The sequence below is a fragment of the Lepisosteus platostomus genome, chromosome 6 (assembly GCF_059453375.1).
Source record: "Lepisosteus platostomus isolate fLepPlt1 chromosome 6, fLepPlt1.hap1, whole genome shotgun sequence".
NCBI classification, from domain to species: Eukaryota; Metazoa; Chordata; class Actinopteri; order Semionotiformes; family Lepisosteidae; genus Lepisosteus; species Lepisosteus platostomus.
In genome coordinates, this window is record NC_142616.1 from 24,206,850 (window position 1) to 24,229,902 (window position 23,053).

At 34.5% G+C, this 23,053-nt stretch overlaps 1 protein-coding gene across 1 annotated transcript; it reads left to right on the forward strand.

Moving 5' to 3' along the window:
- The first annotated feature begins 650 nt into the window (after window positions 1-650).
- On the forward strand, window positions 651-22,342 carry LOC148661358 (protein CC2D2B-like). The gene is made up of 32 exons (XM_088634972.1): window positions 651-736; window positions 1,375-1,453; window positions 3,743-3,881; window positions 4,270-4,400; window positions 5,458-5,586; window positions 6,071-6,280; window positions 6,905-7,002; window positions 7,093-7,233; window positions 7,779-7,863; window positions 8,067-8,284; window positions 8,829-9,006; window positions 9,339-9,492; window positions 9,980-10,127; window positions 10,261-10,378; window positions 10,599-10,802; window positions 11,542-11,631; window positions 12,048-12,142; window positions 12,254-12,415; window positions 14,070-14,166; window positions 14,965-15,074; window positions 15,195-15,291; window positions 15,610-15,708; window positions 15,791-15,958; window positions 17,060-17,086; window positions 17,175-17,369; window positions 17,867-17,956; window positions 18,287-18,400; window positions 19,003-19,137; window positions 19,346-19,465; window positions 20,291-20,346; window positions 20,823-21,000; window positions 21,990-22,342. The coding sequence occupies exons 2-32, from the start codon at window positions 1,439-1,441 to the stop codon at window positions 22,173-22,175; spliced, it is 3,987 nt and encodes a 1,328-aa protein (XP_088491098.1). The 5' UTR covers window positions 651-736; window positions 1,375-1,438; the 3' UTR covers window positions 22,176-22,342.
- The last annotated feature ends 711 nt before the right edge of the window (window positions 22,343-23,053 follow it).

Sequence of the window (23,053 nt, forward strand, 5' to 3'; positions counted from 1 at the left end):
GATCAGGTCCTTGTTGCAACAGATTGCGACCCAAAAGATTGCATTACTAACAAATACGTCCTGCATCGCCAGTAAATTACTGAATCGCCAATAACAGACCTTTGTTATTGATAAAGGTCCCAATGACTTTATATATATGGAAGCAATAACTTACATCATCTATATAAACGCCCAGGCTCAATGAGGGCATATTAAGTTGGGTTATCATTACTGTATTTATATAATTATGTAATATGTTCATTTTGATGCATTATAGATTTATGAATTCTTCCCGGTGTTTCGTTATAATGACAAATGGTCAGTTCAAATCAAATTCATACGAAGCTGTTGTGATATTACTTGAATTACAGCTTACTAGAGGGATAGGTATTTATGTAAAACCATGCATCTTTATTTCTGTTAATGTTTTTCTCGTTAGCAAAATTCCTGACATGTACCCCCATGAAATTATTATCTGGCCCCGTACATATACAATACCTTAAGCAGCTCAAATTCACCGAATAAAAGTATTTCGTATTCCTGTTGAAATACAGTAATTCCCTGAAACATTTATTATGCTCCTTCAAACCGTTTGGAACTAAATTATCTTACTAAACTACGTGGCAACTACAATAATAACGTTATTCTGTAATTCGTTGGAAACGAACCATCTCGTGCATTATTTGAATCAGATATTAGCTGGAAAATGTGCTACTCAATAACTTTCCTTTCTCAGCACTGAAATAATTAACTCAGAGTAAGTATAACATATTTTTTTCTGTCTTTCAGTGTACTGTTGGTCTATCCATGTGATAAAATACAATACGAATTGTTTTTTTTTTCATATACACCATCAGGGGGCAGTCGAGTTTGATTTTTATATACCACACTCTATCACGCTTCTGTAGTTTCTCACAAAAATGTTATGACGAAAACGAAGTTTTCCCCGTTTCAGTTGCCATGCAGACTAAAATGGGAAAGTTGCCTTTAATAACAAATTGCTGATATTTTACAGCTCATATAACATGAATTAGAAGAATAGGTTGTGAAATGGACAGATGGAAAAATGATATAATCAAAAGTACCCAGAAGAAGGCCTTACATTCATGTATTAATAAAATATTGACAGTTAATTGTGGTTTTCACATACAGTCAATGTATACACATTAAGTCCTTTACTTCCAAAAAGTTCATTATTTGTAAAACATAATTGTGAATATTAAAAAAAGTTTCTGCTCAAATGGAGATTCATTTTTCACTCAAAAAAATTATTTTGAAGTAGTAAACAAATCTTGGTGTAGTAGTTGTAATGAGTGTCAACTTAAATCTGTTCATTGAAAGGGATATTTATATGTATTCTACTTTATTAAATTTATGTTGTGTTGTATTCTTTAGATATACATGACGCTTCCCTTAGACAAAAATAAAGGCAGCCTTGAGACACAGACCAAGAGTTAAAATGGAGGGTAAAAATGTAAGTCAACTTATAATAAATAAATATTGTTTGAATAATTTTAGCATAAGAGTGGCTGAAGAATAATAAAGTCTAGAAATGCTTATATCAATCACAAAGATTGCACTCAAAGAAATTAGGATTGTTATTCATAAACCACTAGCTGGCATCTTCCAGTAGACATTTAAGACAGGTTGCTCTCCATTCTTTAAAAAAAACAGCAGACGAATCAGACTTATGTCTGTAGCATGTAAAGATACATCCATTTATCATTCTAGGAGATAGCATGACTTTTGGAAAAGTCTTTTTAATTAACTTGTAACCTTTCTAAGTGTAAGCATCAGTAATAAATACAATATTTGACATGATATACTGTATTTAGATTTCCAGAAAATATTTTGTAAAGCTTCAAATGAAAGATTAACTCATAAACTAAGATGTAAAATAAAAAGTGTTTATGAGAACCGAGTAAAAGCAAAAACTAGAATTATTACAGACTTAATATTTAAATAAAAAGAAGGGTCAGAGTAAAAAATGGCACACAAAAATGGAACACAGGAGAATGGAATTGTCTTCAAAGGTTATGCAAAGTTGATTACATTATGGTAATATAGATTAACACTTAGATCTACTAAATTTAAATCTGAATCTGAGCTACTGAATCTCTATTTCCAGTTTTAAGTTTAACAAGATGTCAGAACTGACTTGATTCCAGTTAAATCTTCTGTGAAGACAAGCAACTCTGTGTCAGATGGGTCTAAAATGCATAGAGTCTCATTAGCAAAGAATGAAAGCTGAGTTTGTATTTAATTGATGTCACCAAGTGGTGATATGTACAACCAACTGCCAGGGTCCCAAGATAGAGCCTTGTGGAACACCAAAATGATCAGCTCTCATTGCAAAGCTAGTTTTATCTAGAGAGATATGGCCTAGTGAAACTGTTGAGAGAGATAGGAATGACTGTAGTGAAAGAAGAAAGCTATGGAATACCTGGTGCTCAACATGATTTTACTTTGTGCTTATCAAAACAAATAATGGAAGCAATTAAAAGGGCCATTAGTATGCTTAGATTGTTAATCCGTGGACATGCAGAGCAGTGCCGTGGTGATCTGTCAAGGCAAAATGCAAGCCTAGAACTCTATGAGTCTCTAGAAGTTCTCAGAATGCTGAGATAGCAGTGCAACACAGAAGACAGACTGGAGAGGTGTATCAGGCAGGCTAGAATATCTGAGAGAAGATGAGAGGTGGCAAAGAAACAACACTGTAGAGTAGCAGAGCAGAGGCTGCCTCAAGAAGCAGGCAGCACTTTCAGCTGGTAGGCAGCAGGGTAGCTGAGTGAAGGATTCCTGAAGAAGCAGGTAGTCTTAGCAGAAAATAAACCAAGACTGGATACACCCCTGGTGTAAAGCATGTTATTTAAATCACGGGATGCTATTTTAAGATTATACAATGCACCAGGAACATCTTCTTTAGCATGTTGCTTTCAAGTTTGGTCTCAATATGTAAAAAACAAAGTTACCTTGGATATTGTTTGAAGAAGAATGTATATTTCCAAAGAAATGTCATTCACAGACAGTTTGAGATAACATAAACATGTTAGGTCTTAAATAGAATGGATTACACATATCGTAAAGATAAAAAAGAAATTATTAGAATGAAGATTTCTCACTGCCTCATTTTGTCTCTGAACATTAAATTTTATATACTCTATGTAAAAAAATGCATTGCATTAATTATTTCACTGAAGTTTTAATCTTAAAATATTTTAATGAATGAAAATGTTTATATTGTTAATTTTCCTTGTAATCACAGATAGCTATCCCTGTAATTAATGTCAATATAACATACTTTAAAATTAGGATTTAAACCAATCGTTACTTTCTTTTTCATTCTCATTCATTACTTTAATAAATGAAGATTATTTTTTCTTTTCCTATAATTTTGATGAGATTTCACATGGAGTCCCAGCTGTTGGCCTTTCTTCATTATTAGTTAGTATGTTCAGTTTAAAATCCTAACCTTTTAGTGCTTCTTAATTATTATTGCATATTTCGCAGTGCCATTAAGTCAATCTTGATTTCTGATGTCACAAACAGTATTTTTTGTAATTACAAGTGTAATGTAGTCAATGCCTGTTATTGATGCTTTTTTACTATTTAGGCACACATCATTCCAAATGACAGAATTCATTGTATTATGATGCTTTAAATTAAGGTGTGAATGTAATTGTTGTAAATGTAATCAGTCAATCAATGAATTCATATGCTTGACAATTAATACAAAGTCATCAATGCTATATTTTTTACAAAGATAAGAACTCACCACAAGATATCAGAAGACTCAATTCCCTTTGTTGAGAAGGATGATCTTCATGAGTTCCTGTTGCCTATCCAAGTGGCAGATGATACAGCTGGTCTGTCCTGTGTCTTTGTGCCTAGTGATTCACCTGGTACGATATTGAAAAGATTTGTATTCTTGGCGAATCATGTTAAATCATTAGATTTGTTGATTGTAACTGTAACTCTGTATAACACTGTTGGAAAATGTTTTTTGGCTTGATAGGATTTTGTACATTGTAGCATATGACTAGATTTAAAAAATGCTTGACATGCCAATTGGAAGGCTAAAAATATATCATAATGTATGTTGATAAGAAATTCTAAAGTAAAAATGAAAAAAGCGATACCTTATATACAGTACTCACCTGTGTTTGAAAAACAGATGTCTGGAGAATATAGTATTATTTGTTAGAAACTGAATTTAGATAGTGACATAACTATTTATATTTATAGAATAATATTTTATGTGTGAAAAAAAACATATCAGACGGTGTTTAGTTAGTTGCAGTGCAAAATTACCAGCAAAGATGAACCCACGTGTTCTGGAGGATGAGGGACTGTATGTCCGTGAAAGACCCACTGTATCAAGAAAACAAATGAACAGGATGGAGAATCGGCTTCTTAAAGAGGTAAAGGTTTTTTTTTAACATGATACATTATGGTTCAAGGTCTGCAGATTACATTCTATCAAAATATTTAAATAGCCTTTTGGATATTTGCATTGTCTGCATGTGATACAGAGCTTTTGACTCATATACTTAAACACAGTGAATACTGAGTGTTAATGTTCATTTTATCTTAGAAATGTGTAGCTTATCTTTCTTATCACAAGTAATACTTTCTTTTTACTGTCCTATTACAAAAAATACTTTAAATGCAAATATCAAGAGTATTTCTTCCCTAGGGCTCAGTTGTATACATTTATATGTTATTTACAAATAAAGTCTAATGGGACACTTGAGTTCCCAAGGGGTAGTGTTGGACTAGCAGCCAGGGATCACTTGGCTTCAAGCAAAATCTTGCAGATTTCTGGGTCCCTGCAGTCTTGCAGTGGTGTGTAGCAACTGAGTGCTTCTCCAGTCTGTTTGAACTCTTCTGTCAGGTTCTGTGGCTCCTTCAGGATGCCAAAATTAAGTGTCCTGGCAGGGAGGATCAAGGGGAGCCTTTCAAGGGGAGGAATAAGGGTATAAATGAAAAAAATGTATTTATAATCCATTACCAGAACGCTTCTTACTTCTGATAAGGCTCAGAGTGGAGTCTATTCTGGAAGCACAGGATACACACTGAATGGTCTTTGGAAGGTGGGATCAAACCAAAGGACTTAGCCATAACCCATGAAAACACAGCAGAACTGCACACAGAAGGCATCTCAGTCTGGAATAGAACCCATGACCCAAGCAGCACTTTGAAAAATATAAACAACAGTTCTAGAAGCATTTTCTCTGCTTGTACAGTATATATAACTGAAACATTGAAACATTCACGGATGAATTAAAAGACTCAGGATGACTTTCTAGGCTTAATTAAAAAAAAAAAGTACCACCTCATGAATGTCGAATTGAACAAAAACAAAACCTGAGCAGTAAATAAAGCATTTCAGGTGTTTTTGATGATTAGGTTCCCTATTCTATATACTACAGTGAAGCTGGAAGATAGATTACATATTTAAGTTTTTTTTTTTTATAGGGAAAACAGTGGTTTGGTGAAGATGGCAATATGATTGCATTGCCAGATCCAGTAAGACATTCTTGGAATCATAAACTGGATTTCCCTTTCCTGAATGATGATCTTGCTTTGAAAGCTGAGTATGTTAAAGTAAGTTTTCTGTTTTTTCTACGTACAAGAACAATAGTCTGTAACTGTATTTGGTTTGACATTCCATATAAAATACTATAACTGCATGTTTGCGATTGTAAATTGTTGATTGCATTTAGGAAACAACTTTATTGAGACAGATGATAGTGACACTGACACTTGACACTCATTATCAGTTATATATACATTGACACTTGACACTGATGTATGGTGTACATCACCATATGATGATCATGACACTGCAAGAACAGTAAGATAGCTCAATCATGACGTAACACCTTCAGTATGATTATGTATGATTACTGGATTCTTCAAAAACCTTTTATATGCAATGTTAACCAAATATGAAGTTATATTGAATTGCATCCCATTATATATTTTCTTTAACTGTTTCTTGTAAAAAGAGATTAATAATATCGATTTTTATTGCAGGAGGTAACTCAGTGAGGAACTTTGTTTCTGAAATATTATTTTCTCACTGCAGGCAAGGGTAAACAAGCCAAAGCATTCTGTAATGTTATTTTCTGAAATGTGTGGTCAAGTCTGCCAGCTGGATCTAAATATTTCAAGCTTGATTTTTACACATCATCCTCTATTCAGTCCAGAGCATGTGCTTGCTTCCAAGCTAATTCAGCTTTATGACAGCTATCAAAGCAGAGAGCAAAGGAATGTGACTGTCCTAATGTCTGAAAAGGTAATTTCAATGTTCCATTCATCCATTTTCTAACTGCTTGATCCAATTCATGGTCACAGGAAAGCCAGAAAATGGGATGCAAAGCCATTTAATTGCAAGGCAGACATGCACACACTCACACATAGTGCCAATTCTTCCAGAAGCCAATTAACCTATCAGTATGTCTTTGGACTGTGAGATGAAACCAGAGCTCCTCGAGGAAACCCTCCTGTTAGAACACAGGGGGAACATTTAGATTCAATGCAGACAGGACACCAGATGCAGAACGGAAGCCAGAATCTCAGCAGTACAAACAGCAATGATAACTACTGTACCACTGTGCCACTCATGTTCTGTACTCAAAATGCGTTGTCCAACTAAACTGTGTTTTAGCATTCTACATACTTTACAATTGTTTTTTGACAATAATAATGTAATTTGGTAAATGTATTTAAATTTTAATTACAGTTTTAATTATTAGATTCATAATAGTTATATTATGACTAAGCTGTAATAGGACAGTACCTTGTATATTTAGGAGTAGAGTATTACAAGAAAATTGCATTGTTTTGCACCTGTAATGTTCAAAGTCCAAAGGATGACCACTTTATCATTTTGCCTTTACTTCTGCATTATTGCTTATAGCTACAAGCTTTAAGGCATGCTGAAAGAAACTTGAGAATGAATGTGAAAGAAAGTTCTGCATTTGTGAAAAAAATAAAATCTTTGGAGCAGCAAGTAAGGTAGTGTATTCTGTTACTTAAAAAATATGTAAAAGCATTATCTAGGATACTTAAAATGCTTTTTCTAATGGTCGTTCAATTGGGTTTCAGAGAAACACAAAAGATGTATGATAAGGAGAGACAGACAGATCTCTTACTGATGAAGAATATTATACTCACCTGGAATCACATCAAGTCTCTGAGAAGATTTAATAAATATATCAGTACAAAAGTAAAATTACAAGTACAAAGGTAAATGCTTAATCTTTTAATAACAGGTGACAAAAATAAACAAACTATTTTTGTTTAAATTAAATTGCTATGTTAATAACTTTCTGCAAGTAGTGTTCAGTCAGTGTAGCTGTATGAATTCCTCTCTCAGTGCAGTGTAATGTGCTGTAATGTCTAGTCAGTCAATGAGTCTGTATTAACCCCATTCTCTCAGTACACTGTTAATGTACTGTAGTGTCCAGCCAGGATCTTTATTATCTGTCATTTTTTTAAACCTTGCCCTTGGTAAATCACTACTTGAACCTGTCTGGCAGTTGCAAATAACAAATCTGTAAGTGGCTTTTTATTTTTCAAAAGATTCTTGTTCATACACTACGGAAACCAACTTTTAACACTGGGCTTATGATTTGCAGTTAATGGGCAGATAACGGTTTGGATTTTATGAGAGACAATGGACAAGGACTTACCTTTTTTATTACTTTTGTTTAAACCTCAGCCTCTGCCTCATTTCAGATTTGGGTTCCTTTCTGAAAGTTTCTATTTGTTTATCCATTCATTTAAATCAGGAGAGAATTAGAACAAGGGACAGATTCTTCACCAAACAATGGATATCACCCTAAAGAAACAGGCAATTTAAAGGTAGTGGGACAGGTATATGTTAAAATGTTTTAATTTTATATATTTTTATTTTTGTTGTTGGAAGTAGCATATAGTATAAAGAAAAATGCAGGTGCTAATCAATACCAAGAAGAATGTCTGAGGATGAGATCCATATATCATTTATCTACTAGTAACCAAATGAACTAAATAAGCACAGCAGCCTCTGAATTCTTATGTTTTTGTTAATTTTGCAGAAATCCAGGAACTGTGACCAAGAGATAGAAATCTCACAAGTGTACACCTGTGAGGATCTTAAAAAACTTGAAGATTGTGAAACCCCATATCAATCTGCAACTTTTCAAAACATACAAAAAGAGAGAGTTTCAGAGAAGTGGCAAAGACCAAGAGAGCCTATCTTAGTTCCAGTGCTTACTATGAATGAAGTAGTCACTCCAATGCACCTCTGTCCACAGTAAGAGAGACACTGATGCAATTAGCTTGGTTTTACTTTACAGTTAACTGATCTTCAGCTGTTTTTTTTAGTTGGTAATTTCAATGTCCACAGAAAATTTATTCTGCATGGGAATTTGTTCTTTAACCCATTGAATTAATCTATTTAATATTTTTGCTTTTCCACATAGCCAGCAGCCATATCACCCTGCAGCTCTCAACTGGCTATCCATTGAAGCTAAGCAGGTGTGAGCCTGGTTAGGACCTGGATGGGAGACCCCCCTGGGAAGCTATGGTTACTGCTGGAAGTGGTGTTAGTAAGACTGGCAGGGGGGTGCTCACCCTGTGGTCTGTGTGGGTCCTAATGCCCCAGTATAGTGGTGGGGACAATAAAGTGTATAGCTTTAACAAAATGCAGATTTGACTAGATAAATCAGATTATACATTTTGAAAGAAGATTATCATCTGAAATATTTAAGTATGCATGCATAGTTTTTATTACTAATTCATGAGGAATTAGCATACATTTCTACCAAGTCAAATATAAACTGTCCTGTTTTTTTTAGTGATGAGCAGAAGAGAAGATGGGATGTACAAAAGCACAAGCTCATTGTAAATATATTTTGCAATGAAAAGCATGTTTCTTCCTCCAAGAAAATCGTCCTCAATAATGATTTCAGGGTTGACTTTCAGCAGATTTTTAGTATTCTAATAATAAACTGTCCAGAATACCTAAGGTTGGAGGTAAATGTTTAGTTAACGTTGCATGTCTTTTTATTTTTTTACGTTCTCAATGCAGAATTTCTTCACTGCATATTGAACATGGAACTGTTTTATATTTTAAAATTTGCCTGTAATTAAGTAGAATAAACCATTTCATTAGGGTAGTTTGTCCAGCGTCTGTCTTAATAGTTTTGCTGTCTGTTTGAGAAGAGGACACTTTTTCAGTATACATCCATTTTTAAACATTGTTTAACACGATAGGATATGGTACTCTGTCTCATGCCTTTCATTTTGAAATATGAGTTAACATTTTTTTTTAATTTAACATCTTAAATTTTATTTTGTTACTCCAGGTTTCCGAGTTTACACATAAAGACACCAATGTTCTGGCTAATATCTATGTGCCATTTCCAGACAGAAATTTGCTGTCAAGCAATGCTAAACCTGAATGCTCTGAATTTAGCAGTGACCGGATCGTTGCACCTGAGCACGAAGGAGTGGGAAGCAGTAAGTCACTTTATTAGTTTTGTGTAATAAGCCCTAACCTCTGTACCATCTGTACCTTTTTTACATTTCAGTTGAACTTTGTACCTACTGTAAGTACCAGTCTATGCTGGTATGAGGTAGGAGGTATTTATACTTTTCATTTTGCTTTAGTCCTTTAGTATTCAGCACCCACTTCCACTAAAGAGCCCCACAGCTCACCCAATTTCTTTTGTATTTCAATGCATTTAAAATTTAATCTCTCTTTCCTCTCAGTTGTAAAGTGGATTGTTTAATAGAGCATAGTGAAATCATGAATGTGATTTGTTTAACCATATTGAACTTTACTGCAGCAACACAAATTGTGATATAACAACTGTAAAACCCTCGAAAAACTTCAACATTACCACACAGATTCATTATGGTATACTTTCTCAAAGGCTAGCTTTAATGATGCTTGACACCAATTGTACATTGTGTCGTCCTCATTGATAATATGTGAACCTTTCAGATGTACTCTTCCATTTGGATAAGCGAGAACCAGCAAAGATTTGTTTACTTACTTCTGGGAAACTGCTTTATTCTTTGTCATGGGCTGTAGATAAGGACGGCTTTCCTATGGCACCATCAATGCCCCAGACAGATGTTATTTTTAAACAGTAAGCTATTCATTTAATTCAACTATCAAACACATGTAATCACTAGTATTTTTACACCTTTTAACAATATACTGTATAGTCTTACATGCATACTGGTTTGTCTGTTCTCAACATGCTATTCTTTTACTTGCAGACTGAGTGCAACACAGAAGACTTGGCGTAGCAATAAAGGAAACCTCTTAGAATCAATTAAACATTTTTACTTTGATCCAAACGATCCTACAAATGTGGAACTGACAGAACTTATTAAGGCTAGTGATTTCTTTTTTCAGGGGTTCCATACAAAATGCAAAATTACAATCACAAACAATGAGTTGTGTCTTTATAAATACAAATGTATATACTGTATATGTTACGTCTTGCATATTCATCATATATATATAAAAATTGGGTATAAAGTTATTTTTTAAATACATTTTTACAGCATATTTTTTTCACGCTGATTTGACCGTTTGTTTTTTTGATCATTAGCATGCCACTGGAGACAGTCATCCAGCTCCAGATTATTTTCGGTTAGAATCTCTTCAGGAAGAATTCAGCTTTGTGACAGATGAGCAGTTACGAGAGTCCAAACGCTTCCGTCTTCTGGAATTGAGGAATTTAGATGTTTTTGAATTCTCTGGCCTCAAACAGGTGCCACTTCATGATGGAGACATTTCGGATTCAATGTTTGAGGTAATGTATAGACCTCCCTTGCACTTTTAATTCAGAGTGGGTTAAACTTCAGCAAAAACGTACAAGTGTATTTTATAGGTGGTGTCGTCCTTTATATAAGACATTATACTGAGATCCTGGTTTCTCATTAATGATCTGGCTCCTCATTAAAGGTCTCATAGCACAAAAAGTACTGTAGTTGTTACCCTGGTGTCCTGGTTAAGTTCCATCTTAAAATGCCACAGTCTGACCTCCACATCTCACCCTGCAATTTCTCACTTTTTGTAACCTATTTGGTTATTTGAGACTTTTTTATTAAACAAGGGTGTCCTGATAAAAAAAAAAATCAAATTCTTCTCTATTTATATTACACACTATCACTATCTTTTTCCCTGCACTGTGCGTGAATAGCTTTGGGATTCTTTATTCTTGGGATTAGAAGAGCTAATAAAGTGCAAGGAATAATGATGAGTATTAATTATTATTACTATTTTTTTTACTTTTAAAAGTTACCAAAAATAAACTTGCTAAAGAGTACATATTCAATTCAATCCAATTTATTTTTATATAGCACCTTTCACAACAAGGTTGCCTCAAGGCGCTTAACAATAATTGACGATATAGTCGATATCAGTCGATCATGATCTTACTGTTTTCAAATCCCTTCTGAGAGCCCTTATTTTGCCATGAAAAGCTGTGTACTTTGCATAAATGTTGCACTCATCTCATTTAATTAAAAATGTGCTATATTTATCAACAGGATTGTGAGATATCCCACCAGACTCCAACTACTTGTGATGAAGACCCAATTACAGCTCAAAGAATGCATTCTTTTAATTATATGAAAAAGGTTGTATTAATTCTTTATTGCAGCATCAATATAGATGTTATTGCACAATTTAATGCACTTAAAAAAATTAAGCAGTTCTATCAACTAATGACATAAATATGTACAATGGAACAACACCAAGTTTCATAGCAGAAACATAATCAGATTTTTCATGGATTAACTTTTGCCTTCAAGATGATATAATATTGTTCTATTTTGCTAATATTGTGATATTTTGAGAAAAGCGTTTTTGGGTAAGGGCATGGAAACTCACTTGTTTCGAAATTATTAACGAGTAATAGATGTTTTTATTTTTCAAACCTTAAATATACAACAAACACTTTTTTTATGAGAACAATAATCTTATCCATAATTGTTTTCTATTTTTATTTTCACATCTTCATTTAGTTACTAATTTTATTAAATTTGTTGAAAAGGTGCTGAAACAAACAAGAAAAAGATTGGCTAGGGTCAAGAAAAGATATAAACTATCAGACATTGTCACAGAATATCAAGATGCTGAAAACATTGTGTGAGTATGAATATGACTTTTAAGTCTTAATCCTTCTTTCTATACCTTTAAATGTGGATTTGAAGTTTTAATATAAAACGAATCATTTTTAATCTCTTTGAAATTCTTAAGGGAACTAAATTTCAATATGTTCAAGAGAGCGCATCCCTTAAAGCCAAGGAGAAAAAACAGGAAAAGCATACCTGCGCATACTCTGAGAGATGGAGATCTCAAGATTCATGTTGGCCTGCGGAGCGCACAGAATATTCCAGTGCGCAAACAGACACTGCTCAGGTAGCCTGTTCTGGTAACATTTTAGTTTATGGGTTGCAAATGACACTTTAGAAACAGATAACAAAGTATTTAATACTGAAGTACTCATTAAAAAGGTATTCATACTAGAGCAATGTGATTTAATAATTATGCCACCACTCCTTTCCTACTAGGTTATCAACACAAGATTACTAATTCTATTAATGTTCTATTAACATAACATATTAACAGGGATGTCAGGTTTTCCCTGCTGAGCCTCTTGCCACCGTGACCCTCACCAGGAGAAAATGAGATCAGATGAAATGCTATATTATGCGGTCTGTAAAAAGAATTTGTTAACAGAATATTGCAGCCTCTAAACTAAGATTACTCTGCTTTAATCTAGATTATGCAGCAGCGTTATTTATATCTATTACTAAGGAATTTGGAAAATGTGAGATAAAGCAAAAACGTGACTCTTCCATACATTTCTGCCTACTCTGATTCACGGTCACGGCACAACCGGAGGCTGGCCGGCGCAAGGCATGGTACAGCCTGGACAGAACACCACTCCATCGCAGGGCACACACAGACACACAAAAAAATGTAACTTTAAATAGATATTACAAGCTATAAACCTTACTGTAAACATTATACTTTCAATGTAAACAGGAGAAATACAATAGTAATTATGAAATCATTATAATTCAAGTTGAATGAGTCTTAAATATTAATAATAATTGCTTACACTTATATAGCGCTTTTCTGGGCACTCCAGTCACCACCAATGTGCAGCATCCACCTGGATGATGCGACGGCAGCCATAGTGCGCCAGAATGCTCACCACACATCAGCTATTAGTGGGGAGGAGAGCAGAGTAATGAAGCCAATTCATAGATGGGGATTATTAGGAGGCCATGATTGGTAAGGGCCAGGAAATTGGGCCTTGGAAATCTGGCCAGGACGCTGGGGCTACACCCCTACTCTTTTCAAGAAACGCCCTGGAATTTTTAATGACCACAGAGAGTCAGGACCTCGGTTTTACATCTCATCCGAAGGACAGCACCTGTTTACAGTATAGTGTCCCGGTCACTATACTGGGGTATTAGGACCCACATGGACCACAGGGTGAGCGCCCCCTGTTGGCCCCACTAACACCTCTTCCAGAAACCTTTGCAGAAACCTTAGTTTTTTAGCTTCAGTGGGTTGCCAGTTGTGAGTTGCAGAGCAATATGGCTGCTGGCAATATTAATTACTTACACCATTTTACAATAGCAATTTAATTAGAATTTACAAAACCATTTACAGCCAGTTTTTTAACAATTACACTAATTTTAATATATTGGCGCGTAGTTAATTACTTACTCATACCATGTAAAAGCTTTCAGTTTATTACCATGCACTAAACAGTATAATCATACATATTTTGTATTCATCATTGATGCTTAATTTACATGTAACTATAAAAACATAAAACAAGAAGTGTAGATTTTCTGATTACTGAAGAATGACTAATTCCTTTTTTGTTGAAAGTTAGAACTGAGGTTTGGAGTATGAAATGTAAGGAAGTATCAGTGAAGTATAAATAATGAAGACAAAAAAGACTGATCTATAAAATCGAGATTTAAGTTATTATTTTAAAAGATCCTACTCAGTGAAGTCCAAGAACAAAACTGTGTGTTAAACTTTTTCAAAGGCAGCCCATTTTCCAAGGATCAGCTTGTTCTCTATCAAGAATATCCAGCAGTAGACACTTCTTTAAGAAATGCACTTCAGAGACTGAAATCCCAAAGGTAAAATAATATAAAAGCATAGTTATACATGAATGAGTAATATTTAAATTTTGTTACATTTTATTGTAAATAATCAATCTCTAAAGATGAAAAAAGCAGTGAATGAAGCTCCAAACAAATTGAAAACGCTAGTCAATTGAAACTACAGTGTAACTACAAGTCTCCTAACAAATGAATCTCATCTCAACTCTAATAACAATATAATAATAACTCTAATATATAGCAATCATAACAGATGTGGGGATGAATCATAGAGAGTCAGGTCAATTCTGAGCAGGTGGGTATTGACTACATTTCAGAATATCCAAATAACAAGTTTCACTCCTCCTGACTTTGGTTGGGTTGCAGTGTTGAGGTGATTTTGAAGGGGGTGGGCAATACTATTTAGGAAAAAAATCCATCAATTTTCAGTTGCTGTTTTATCCTTAGAGGGGTACAGTGTGGCAGAGCCTAACCCAGTAGGCACAGTACACAAGGCAGAATTACACCCTGAAGGGGGCGCCAGTAGTGTGTCACTAGGCACAAACAAACACATGCATTTCATGTGCTCACACATGTATTTGAGGCACCAGTAACTTGGAATGTCTTTGGACTTTGCAAGGAATACAGATAACCGTGAGCAAAGCCTCCACAGGCAAGGGTAGAATATGCAAACTCAACACAAAAGGCACACCAGTCCAGAACTGAACACAGGATCCAGAACTATAATCCACCTTGGCGCCCAGTTTAGGATGTAATGTAAAAGAAAAAAGCAGCAAAACCTGAAAAAAATGGTGAACATCTCTTTTCTTAACACAGGTTCAGGTGAGACCATCTGCTGAAATTACATTTCAGGAGTCTGTTCATGAAACTATCACAGCAAATGGGCCAAACCCATACTGGAATGAAGACTTTTTCCTGGATTTCAAGTATGTTTTTATTTTAATAGTGACTGTTTAAATGTCTCAAAAGCTTAAAGAAGCACTCTGTCTTAACTTGAAAATATGTTAATAATTTAACTAAGTACAGTTGTTTTTGTTTCATTTCAGGTCAGTTGGCGGCGATTACAGGCTTTCGAGTTTATCGAAAATAAAGGATAATATAATTATTAATGTTTTTGATGAAATATCTTTAGAGGTAAAGGAGGTATGTTTGAAATAATGAAGAATTCCATTATTTTATTAAAAAATAATAGAACGTGTCTGAAATATAACTGAAATATACTTTTATATTTTAGTATTATTCATAAAATATTAAATGTGGTGTTTTGTATCACCTATGATAAAAACAGAATCTTTGTAATTTACAATTGTGAAACAAAAGTGTATTGCTAAGTGTATTTCACTGTACATTATATGTATATTACTGTATATACAGTATAATATAATATTATTATATTTGTCATTTCTTGTTGTGATAAGTGAAATACAATATCTAGTTTATTCATTACCTTGTGGTTAACAGAGCAACACCCTTAAAGGCTGTAGCCTTCAAACCTATTCTGGAAAGCAGTGGCTGGGATGTGTTGTTCTACCCTTTACATCTATACTTCAGCAATCAAAGGTAACAGATAACAACTAATGTAATCCTGGTATGTATCACAAACATCCTAGATTTCCAAACAGGCTTTTATTGTTCTCCATAGGTGAATAACATCTTACGTATCAGTACTCCACCAGTCCTGCTGGGATACACATGGAGTACGAAAGAAAACTTCCCTGACATGAGAGGAAGTGAAAATGAATCTTGCTTTTTGTCACTTTTTGTTACCCTCGATCCTCCAGTTTCTTTAAAAGAAGATGCTACAGGAAAGGTACCTTAAGTATTGCAGTTAACTTTTTAATAGACAATAGATTGATGTATGTTTATTAATTTATTGTTATGAATTCAGTGTTATCAGTGTAACTACTGTATGTGATCTGTTGTTAGCATCAGAAATGCTAGGTTGCAAAAATCCTCAAGTCACCAGTTCAAATGTGAATAGGAAGCTACTGTTTATAGTCATTTTACCAGGGCCAGTGAACCACACAGGGACATCAGTGTACACTGGTTTTCATTGGTTTAACAGAATGAGGTGTTGAGAGTAAAACTTTAGCTGGACTTATCAGCAGTGAAGCCAAGTGCTCTTTAACAATGAGTCAAGGTGTTGTGTAGACAATTCTGTGACGCAGATGTGCAGAATGTTATTCTAATTATTATGAACAACAGGCCAGTCAATGGGGAAGTCTGGGTGTGCTATTCTGGTCGGTGTCAAGTCTACACAACTCCACTTGTAATGGCAGATTGACTTCATGGTGCCTCATTGATCAAGACCTGACATACTGCTCTTCCTGTGGGTTCATCATGACATGACAGCATTCCAACAGGACAGCTCACACTCTCACTCTGCTCAAGCCTCTCTGGCAAGACAAGAATGTGACAGTGTGCCATGGCTGCCCTCTTTGCCAGATATTGAATATTTGCAGAATGGGCTAGTATCAAGTGTGGCATTTAGAGCTAGTTAGCCTGGTGAGCAGGCACATGCTTGTCCAGCTACAGAAACCTCACAAAACAGCATCTGCAACCTGGTGCAAAGCAAGAGTCACCGACGTGCAGCTTGTTGTGCTTCCAATGCTACATTCTACATCCTGTTCATGTTTCACAACATGTTTCTGATGATAAGCCTAGTCTGTGTTAAGCATTAATCAAGATAATGAACTTACCTCTGTAATGTCTGTTCTTTACAATATCTATCCACTTTAAGTATACCTGCCACTTTGCCAATTTTTCAGATACATAATTTATCGCAGCTGTAAGTGAAATGTTTATTTTGATGCTTAGTATATATTAAGCGTTAAACAAATATGTTGAAAAATAAATTATATAATTAAGACATTTTATAAGTCAACTTTTTTCAATGTATTATTTCTTGTAGGACTGTGAACAAAAACCCCTGTGGTTGGTAAGTTGCTTAATTTTAAGCTCACTTCACAAAATGTTTCCTTTATTTCTGCAGTTTTTACTATTTTTCTTCTTCTGTTGTTGAACAGTTTCCTACAAGTGAAGATAGAAAGCTATTAGAGATGGTGTATGCATTTGAGAAACAATGCAAGGCTGCCAATCCTGAGAGGAGGGTTGTAACTACTGTTATAAATGAAGAAGGCAAAAAGATTCTCGCAACAAGATTCATAAAACCACTACCTCCTCCCCCAGAGCTCCTGCACGATGACATGGACACATCTTCAGTAGGAGATTCTGGAAAATGCCTCTTTGAATAAATCTATATCTAGATAAAATCAATAAATTGAATAATAAATCAAAACACTGACCCTCCACTATTGCAAACCAAACATTCCTGTTCTTGATGATAGATTTTTAGTTGACACAATGCATTAACCTGCCATCTTATTTATGCCATTTACATTGTCAGCTCCAATTACTGTGGTTGGCGTCTCAGACGCGTGTTTATGTTCTGGACCATTGTCTATATCTAACTGATAAAACAGCATGTTTTGTATTAATCAAAATTGTCTTCCAAAGGACATGTTCAACATTCAATTATTATCAAGTACCGTCCATCCATCCATTTTCACTCCGCTTTTCCTGGTGAGGGTCGCGGTAATAATCAAGTACCCTATTATGGACAGTAAATAGATCTACTGTGACAATTACAGTTACTTAGTTAAACTAACTTCAGTTCACTTCATTACTACTCCAATGTGCTTGAATGTTTTTTTTTCAGGACCATGTGGTTTCATTTGTATCTTTAATTCCACTGCTGCCCTTCTCCACAGATGTTGGAGAAGAATGTGAAATGTGGATCACTTCTGAGGTAATTACAGTAAATCAAGTCTCTGTATGTTTAAATCTTCATATCCTTTTTATAAAAAGGCTTGGTGCATTTTGATATACTGCTAGCTTGTACATTTTCTTTAATAATTTGCAATTGTGTACTGCATTGTTATTTACAGAAATCTTAGGTAGTTTCATTGTACGCATTGGCATTACTTCATCAGGAAATGATTTTAATAATTTTGTCACACAAATCTACTTTTGCACTTAACCTGTAATGTAGACACTATAAAAAAGAACACTTTAACAAGAATACTTTAACAAGGAAATACTGCTTATACTGTCTGTTACATTCATTATACTTTTACAGCAATGCATTCATTTGGCTGTTGGGAATAGAGTCAGCTTAGCTATTCTACTGTGCAACTATTTTCTTTATTTGGGCAAGAAGGCTTGGCTGATCCTTGGAACATCTGTTTTGAAGGTAATACTTAATATATCTTTTTTCCAGTCTTGAGTAGATATCCTGATTACAACATAATTTTACTACAATTAATATTAGAATCTTTTCTAATGTTATCCTGGGACCAGGATATTGTATCTGTTTTATGTAGCATCATGTATTTTGGTTTTGGATTATCTGTCAGTGTGAATTATCACAGAAATTGAATAGTTTTTCTAGTTACAATCAGTCCTTATGTACAATTTAAAGTTTAAGTGTCAGAATTACTATTTAACTTATCTTTCACTATTTTATATTTTCTTTATCACCAGGATAGAATTATGAAGCACACAGGAAGTCTAATGCATACCATACAAAGTCTTAATACAAAATATAATGCATCCATCTGTGTCTCTTCTAAATTTTTTTAATATTAGTTTTTATTAAATTAGTCTTTCTCTTCTTATGTTACTGGAAGTCAGAAATTAAAAGTATTTTAGATTTTTAACAGTAATTCTACTTGTTGCTGTAAGGTTTATTTACTATAGGCTAAGATGTCAGAAATCATCTCATTGACATAGTGACAGTATATTCACTCAACAAAGATGATATTTTATTCGATTTTGATTTTAACATTTTTAAAGGGAGAAACAGCTTATGTGTTGACTCAAGAAATGAAAAAGTATATCCTTTGGAATCCAAGTGATGGAAAATGTTTTGAGCAATTTGACATGTTTTGTCCACTGAAAACAGTTGATTGCTTAATTAATGGTCAAAATGTAAGTATTTTTTTAGCCCAATATATTGCCTCAATTACATTTGTACACAACAAAATGTTAATAAATACAATAATACAAAATCCCATGATGTATAAGGATAAATCTTTAATTCTGAATGTTTACTGACTGTCTTTGGGGTGAGTCATAGAAATATTTCTAAGCAGAAAAACTGCTTCAAAGGGCTTCTTTTTATTTTCCTTTTCCTTAGATATGGTTCAATTCAGCAGAAAACACTGTGATGTCCATGTGTTTTGATGTGTCAAAGGACTCCTCATGGAAGCCCCTGTTTCCATCTGATTTTGTTCTTTCTGAGTATGCACCTTTGCAGGTAGTTAAAATGGACAAAATCAATAATAGAGGGAAGGGTCAAACTTTGTAGAATCTGTTTTTAAGACAAAAGGTAAAAAAACTCCATGGAAGAGTGATGAAAATACTTTTTTTTTTCAATAAGACTGAAGGTAATACTGTATATACAACAGCTATACATACAGTACATACAGTAATTCATAAAAAGTCTTGGTTTATGTCAGTATTAATGGTTTAATATTAAACTAGAGTTCTGAACGAGGGACAAAGTACAAGTACCGAAAAAACTGAATGAAGAAGTGTGCAAAGCGCATAATTCACCTTGATCTCACAATTGTCTGCACCTTGAAGTGGTAGTGTTCATTTAGGCAAATGTTACAGGTTGGCGAATGCATTTCTTTTTGAAAAATGGGAAAATGTTAGCATTTTACCTTTTTAACTTTATTTCCCTAATTCTTGGCATGAGAAAATTGAGATATCAGTGGCTGATTGATTTGAGGTTAAGGATAAGGGTTTGGGTGTTTAGCAGAGTTTAGGGTTTTTGTTGGAGTTTAGAGATGTAGGAGCTCGATAGATTTCTCAAATTGTTGTTGTTCCATACAGTAACATGGGGAGCTACATGAATAATAGGCACATGAATGAGAATTCATTCTACATGCTACAAGACAAAATATTACTTCTAATAATATTTTTTTAATTGCAACAAAATAATATTTAGTAATAATACTGAAATAATGGTTGTGTGGTAGTAATAGTGCTTGAAATGGTTAACAGTACCAGTATGGTGCATGAAAAAATGTTATTATAATCCATGTTATCTTTTACAATGAATTATTTTCTTTTTTAGACAAAACACAATTATTTTACATCAAACATGGAAAATGTCAAACAACTACAGAAGAGGTAATTAAAAAAACAAGATTTAGCATTCTGTAATGGGAAATAAAATGCATATTTATATATAGGAGAATGTATGTAGCAATATAAGGTGTGTCAAAGAGAAAATATTATTAATTAAAAAATATTTAGTAAACCTAATAATTATGTTTTAATATAAAGTGGATTCAACTATCAAATAATGAGGGAAACATAATATAGTATACAGTACTTCATAGTCCCTGCCTGTCTGTCCATCTATGGTGGAAGCAGAGTGCTACTTTCTTACAGGTGTTCTAATGTATATTTAACAGGTTTAACTGTAGGCTTCCTGTACGTGTCAGTTGTTTTAAAACAGTTATAACACAGAATTGATCTTTTTATTAGAAAAAAGTATTCACTTTGGACCTTAATATTGTTTATAGTGAAAAAGATGGTAAATGGAAAGTTAAAACAATAATATATAGCAGTGGTATGATACGTAAGTTAATCTTTCCACTCAGAATTGAAAAAACCTTGAAAAAATGCATAATGGATTGGAGAGTACAACACCGGACAAGATGGAACCACCAGTGCATTGCTTTGCTCCAAGAGTTTCTTACAAAACTGGAACACTACTCTGGTGCTTCTATTATAGAAGAGGAATCAAGGAAGATTTACAGGAAGATGAAAGAATACAAGGTTAGATAATTATTTAAGACATGGGACATCTTCAACCTTCCTATGATGAGAAAACAAGCCTGCTTTAGTTACATCCCAGCACAGGACTTTTCAGCAGGGTCTCTCAGACTTCTTTGACTCATAAAAGGGCAGGAGGACACCTCTTCTTCATGTTCATCTTAGCAAGGACCACCAGTTTAATGTGGCTTAAAAGCAGACTCATAAGAAGAGATACAATGTTAATAGATACATAAAGGCACTGCCAGTATTAACAAAAACTTGGGAGATCTAATTATAATCTCACACACCTGGTCTCTTAGGGATGAATACTCTCTGCAGAGTACTGCCCACAACTCTGTGCACATATTTTCTTAGCTCCTCTCCCTCCATTCCAGCTTCACCCTTGCAGCTGCCTCCCTTGTTCATTCCTTGTAAATAAAGGGGGGTTGTGACAGAGCTCGCCAAAGTTCTGGTGAGTTTACACTAAACTGTTAAGCATGCAATGCCTTTTTATTTGTTGCCACATTTTATTAGAATTTGACCAACCTACAGAATAGGTACTGCAACATTTACCAAGCCAAAATTTTGAAACCGATACCATGTTTTTGTTTCATGAGAAGTCTTGTTAACTTGTTAACAACTTACCACCAAAATGGTTTGATGGGTCAAATGGCTTCTCGTTCGTAACCTTTCTTATGTTCTTAGAGCACTTACATTGCAGAGTGCAATGTTTTAGAAAAAATACGTTTTTATCACCTGCATGAACTTTTTCTAAACTTTATTGGGGATTACGCAGGTTGTTAGTGAAGACATTCAGGAGTTCACAGATTTCAGTTTGAGATTTTATAAATCTTTTTAAAAAACATTTATAAATGTGTCCTTCTGAAATCCTCTGAGAGAATCCTTCTTAAATTAACCATCTTGGGAATATAATCAAAAATGTAGCTACATTTTTAGATGTGTTTCTGAAATTTTACAATGTTAAAGATTGCTTATGTTTCCATTTACAGGTTACAGGCTTCCCTCTTCATATACCTTATGTTGATATGGAAACAGTAATTGAAACAGTCTACAGTACCAGGATTCACAGTACTGAAATTCCTGAAACGGAATTTGCTCTTGCAGTTTATATAAATCCATATCCAAACAATATCCTGTCACTCTGGATTTTTCTTGCAGCCCTGGTCAAACATTAGCAAGGAAGTTTTCAATTGTCAGGAGGAAATGGGCATTGCTACCCATAAAGAAAAAATGTTTCCTGTTAATGACCAATGTTTCCTCAACAAAGAAAATAATAAATAACAACGTTTTAAGAATAAACAGATTGATAAAGAAAATATTAAAGTGCAAGATAATATCAAAATGTTTCGCCTCTTCTATTATGTTAACTTTCAATTTCCCATTCTATTCCTTAAACAGTAATATTTTACACTGCAGTTGCACTACTGTCATAAGACATTTTCAGAGTCACTTATGACCTCGTGGATCACTGACTACCTGACGGGCAGACCACAGTCTGTGAGACTTCAGAACTGCGTGTCTGAACTGGTAGTGAGTAACACAGGGGCACCTCAAGGGACAGTTCTTTCTCCATTCCTCTTCACCCTCTATACTTCGGACTTTAAGTACAACTCAAAGTCATGCCACCTGCAAAAGTTCTCAGATGACTCTGCAATTGTGGGATGTATCAAGGGTCAGCAGGAGGAGGAGTACAGAGGACTGGTCAGCAGCTTTGTGGAGTGGTGTGGGGTGAACCACTTGGAACTGAATGTTACAAAGACAAAGGAACTGGTGGTAGATTTCAGGAGGAAAAAGGTCAAACCTACTCCTGTCTACATCCATGGGAGTGGCGTGGAGATGGTGGACTCGTACAAGTACCTGGGAGTGCACATCGACGATAGACTGGAATGGTCTAAGAACATCGAGGCCATCTATAAGAACGGACAGAGCCGACTTTACTTCTTGAGGAGGCTCAGGTCCTTCAATGTGTGTAGTAAGATGCTACACATGTTTTATCAGTCGGTGGTAGCGAGTGCCATTTTCTACGCAGTGGTGTGCTGGGGCTCTGGGATTA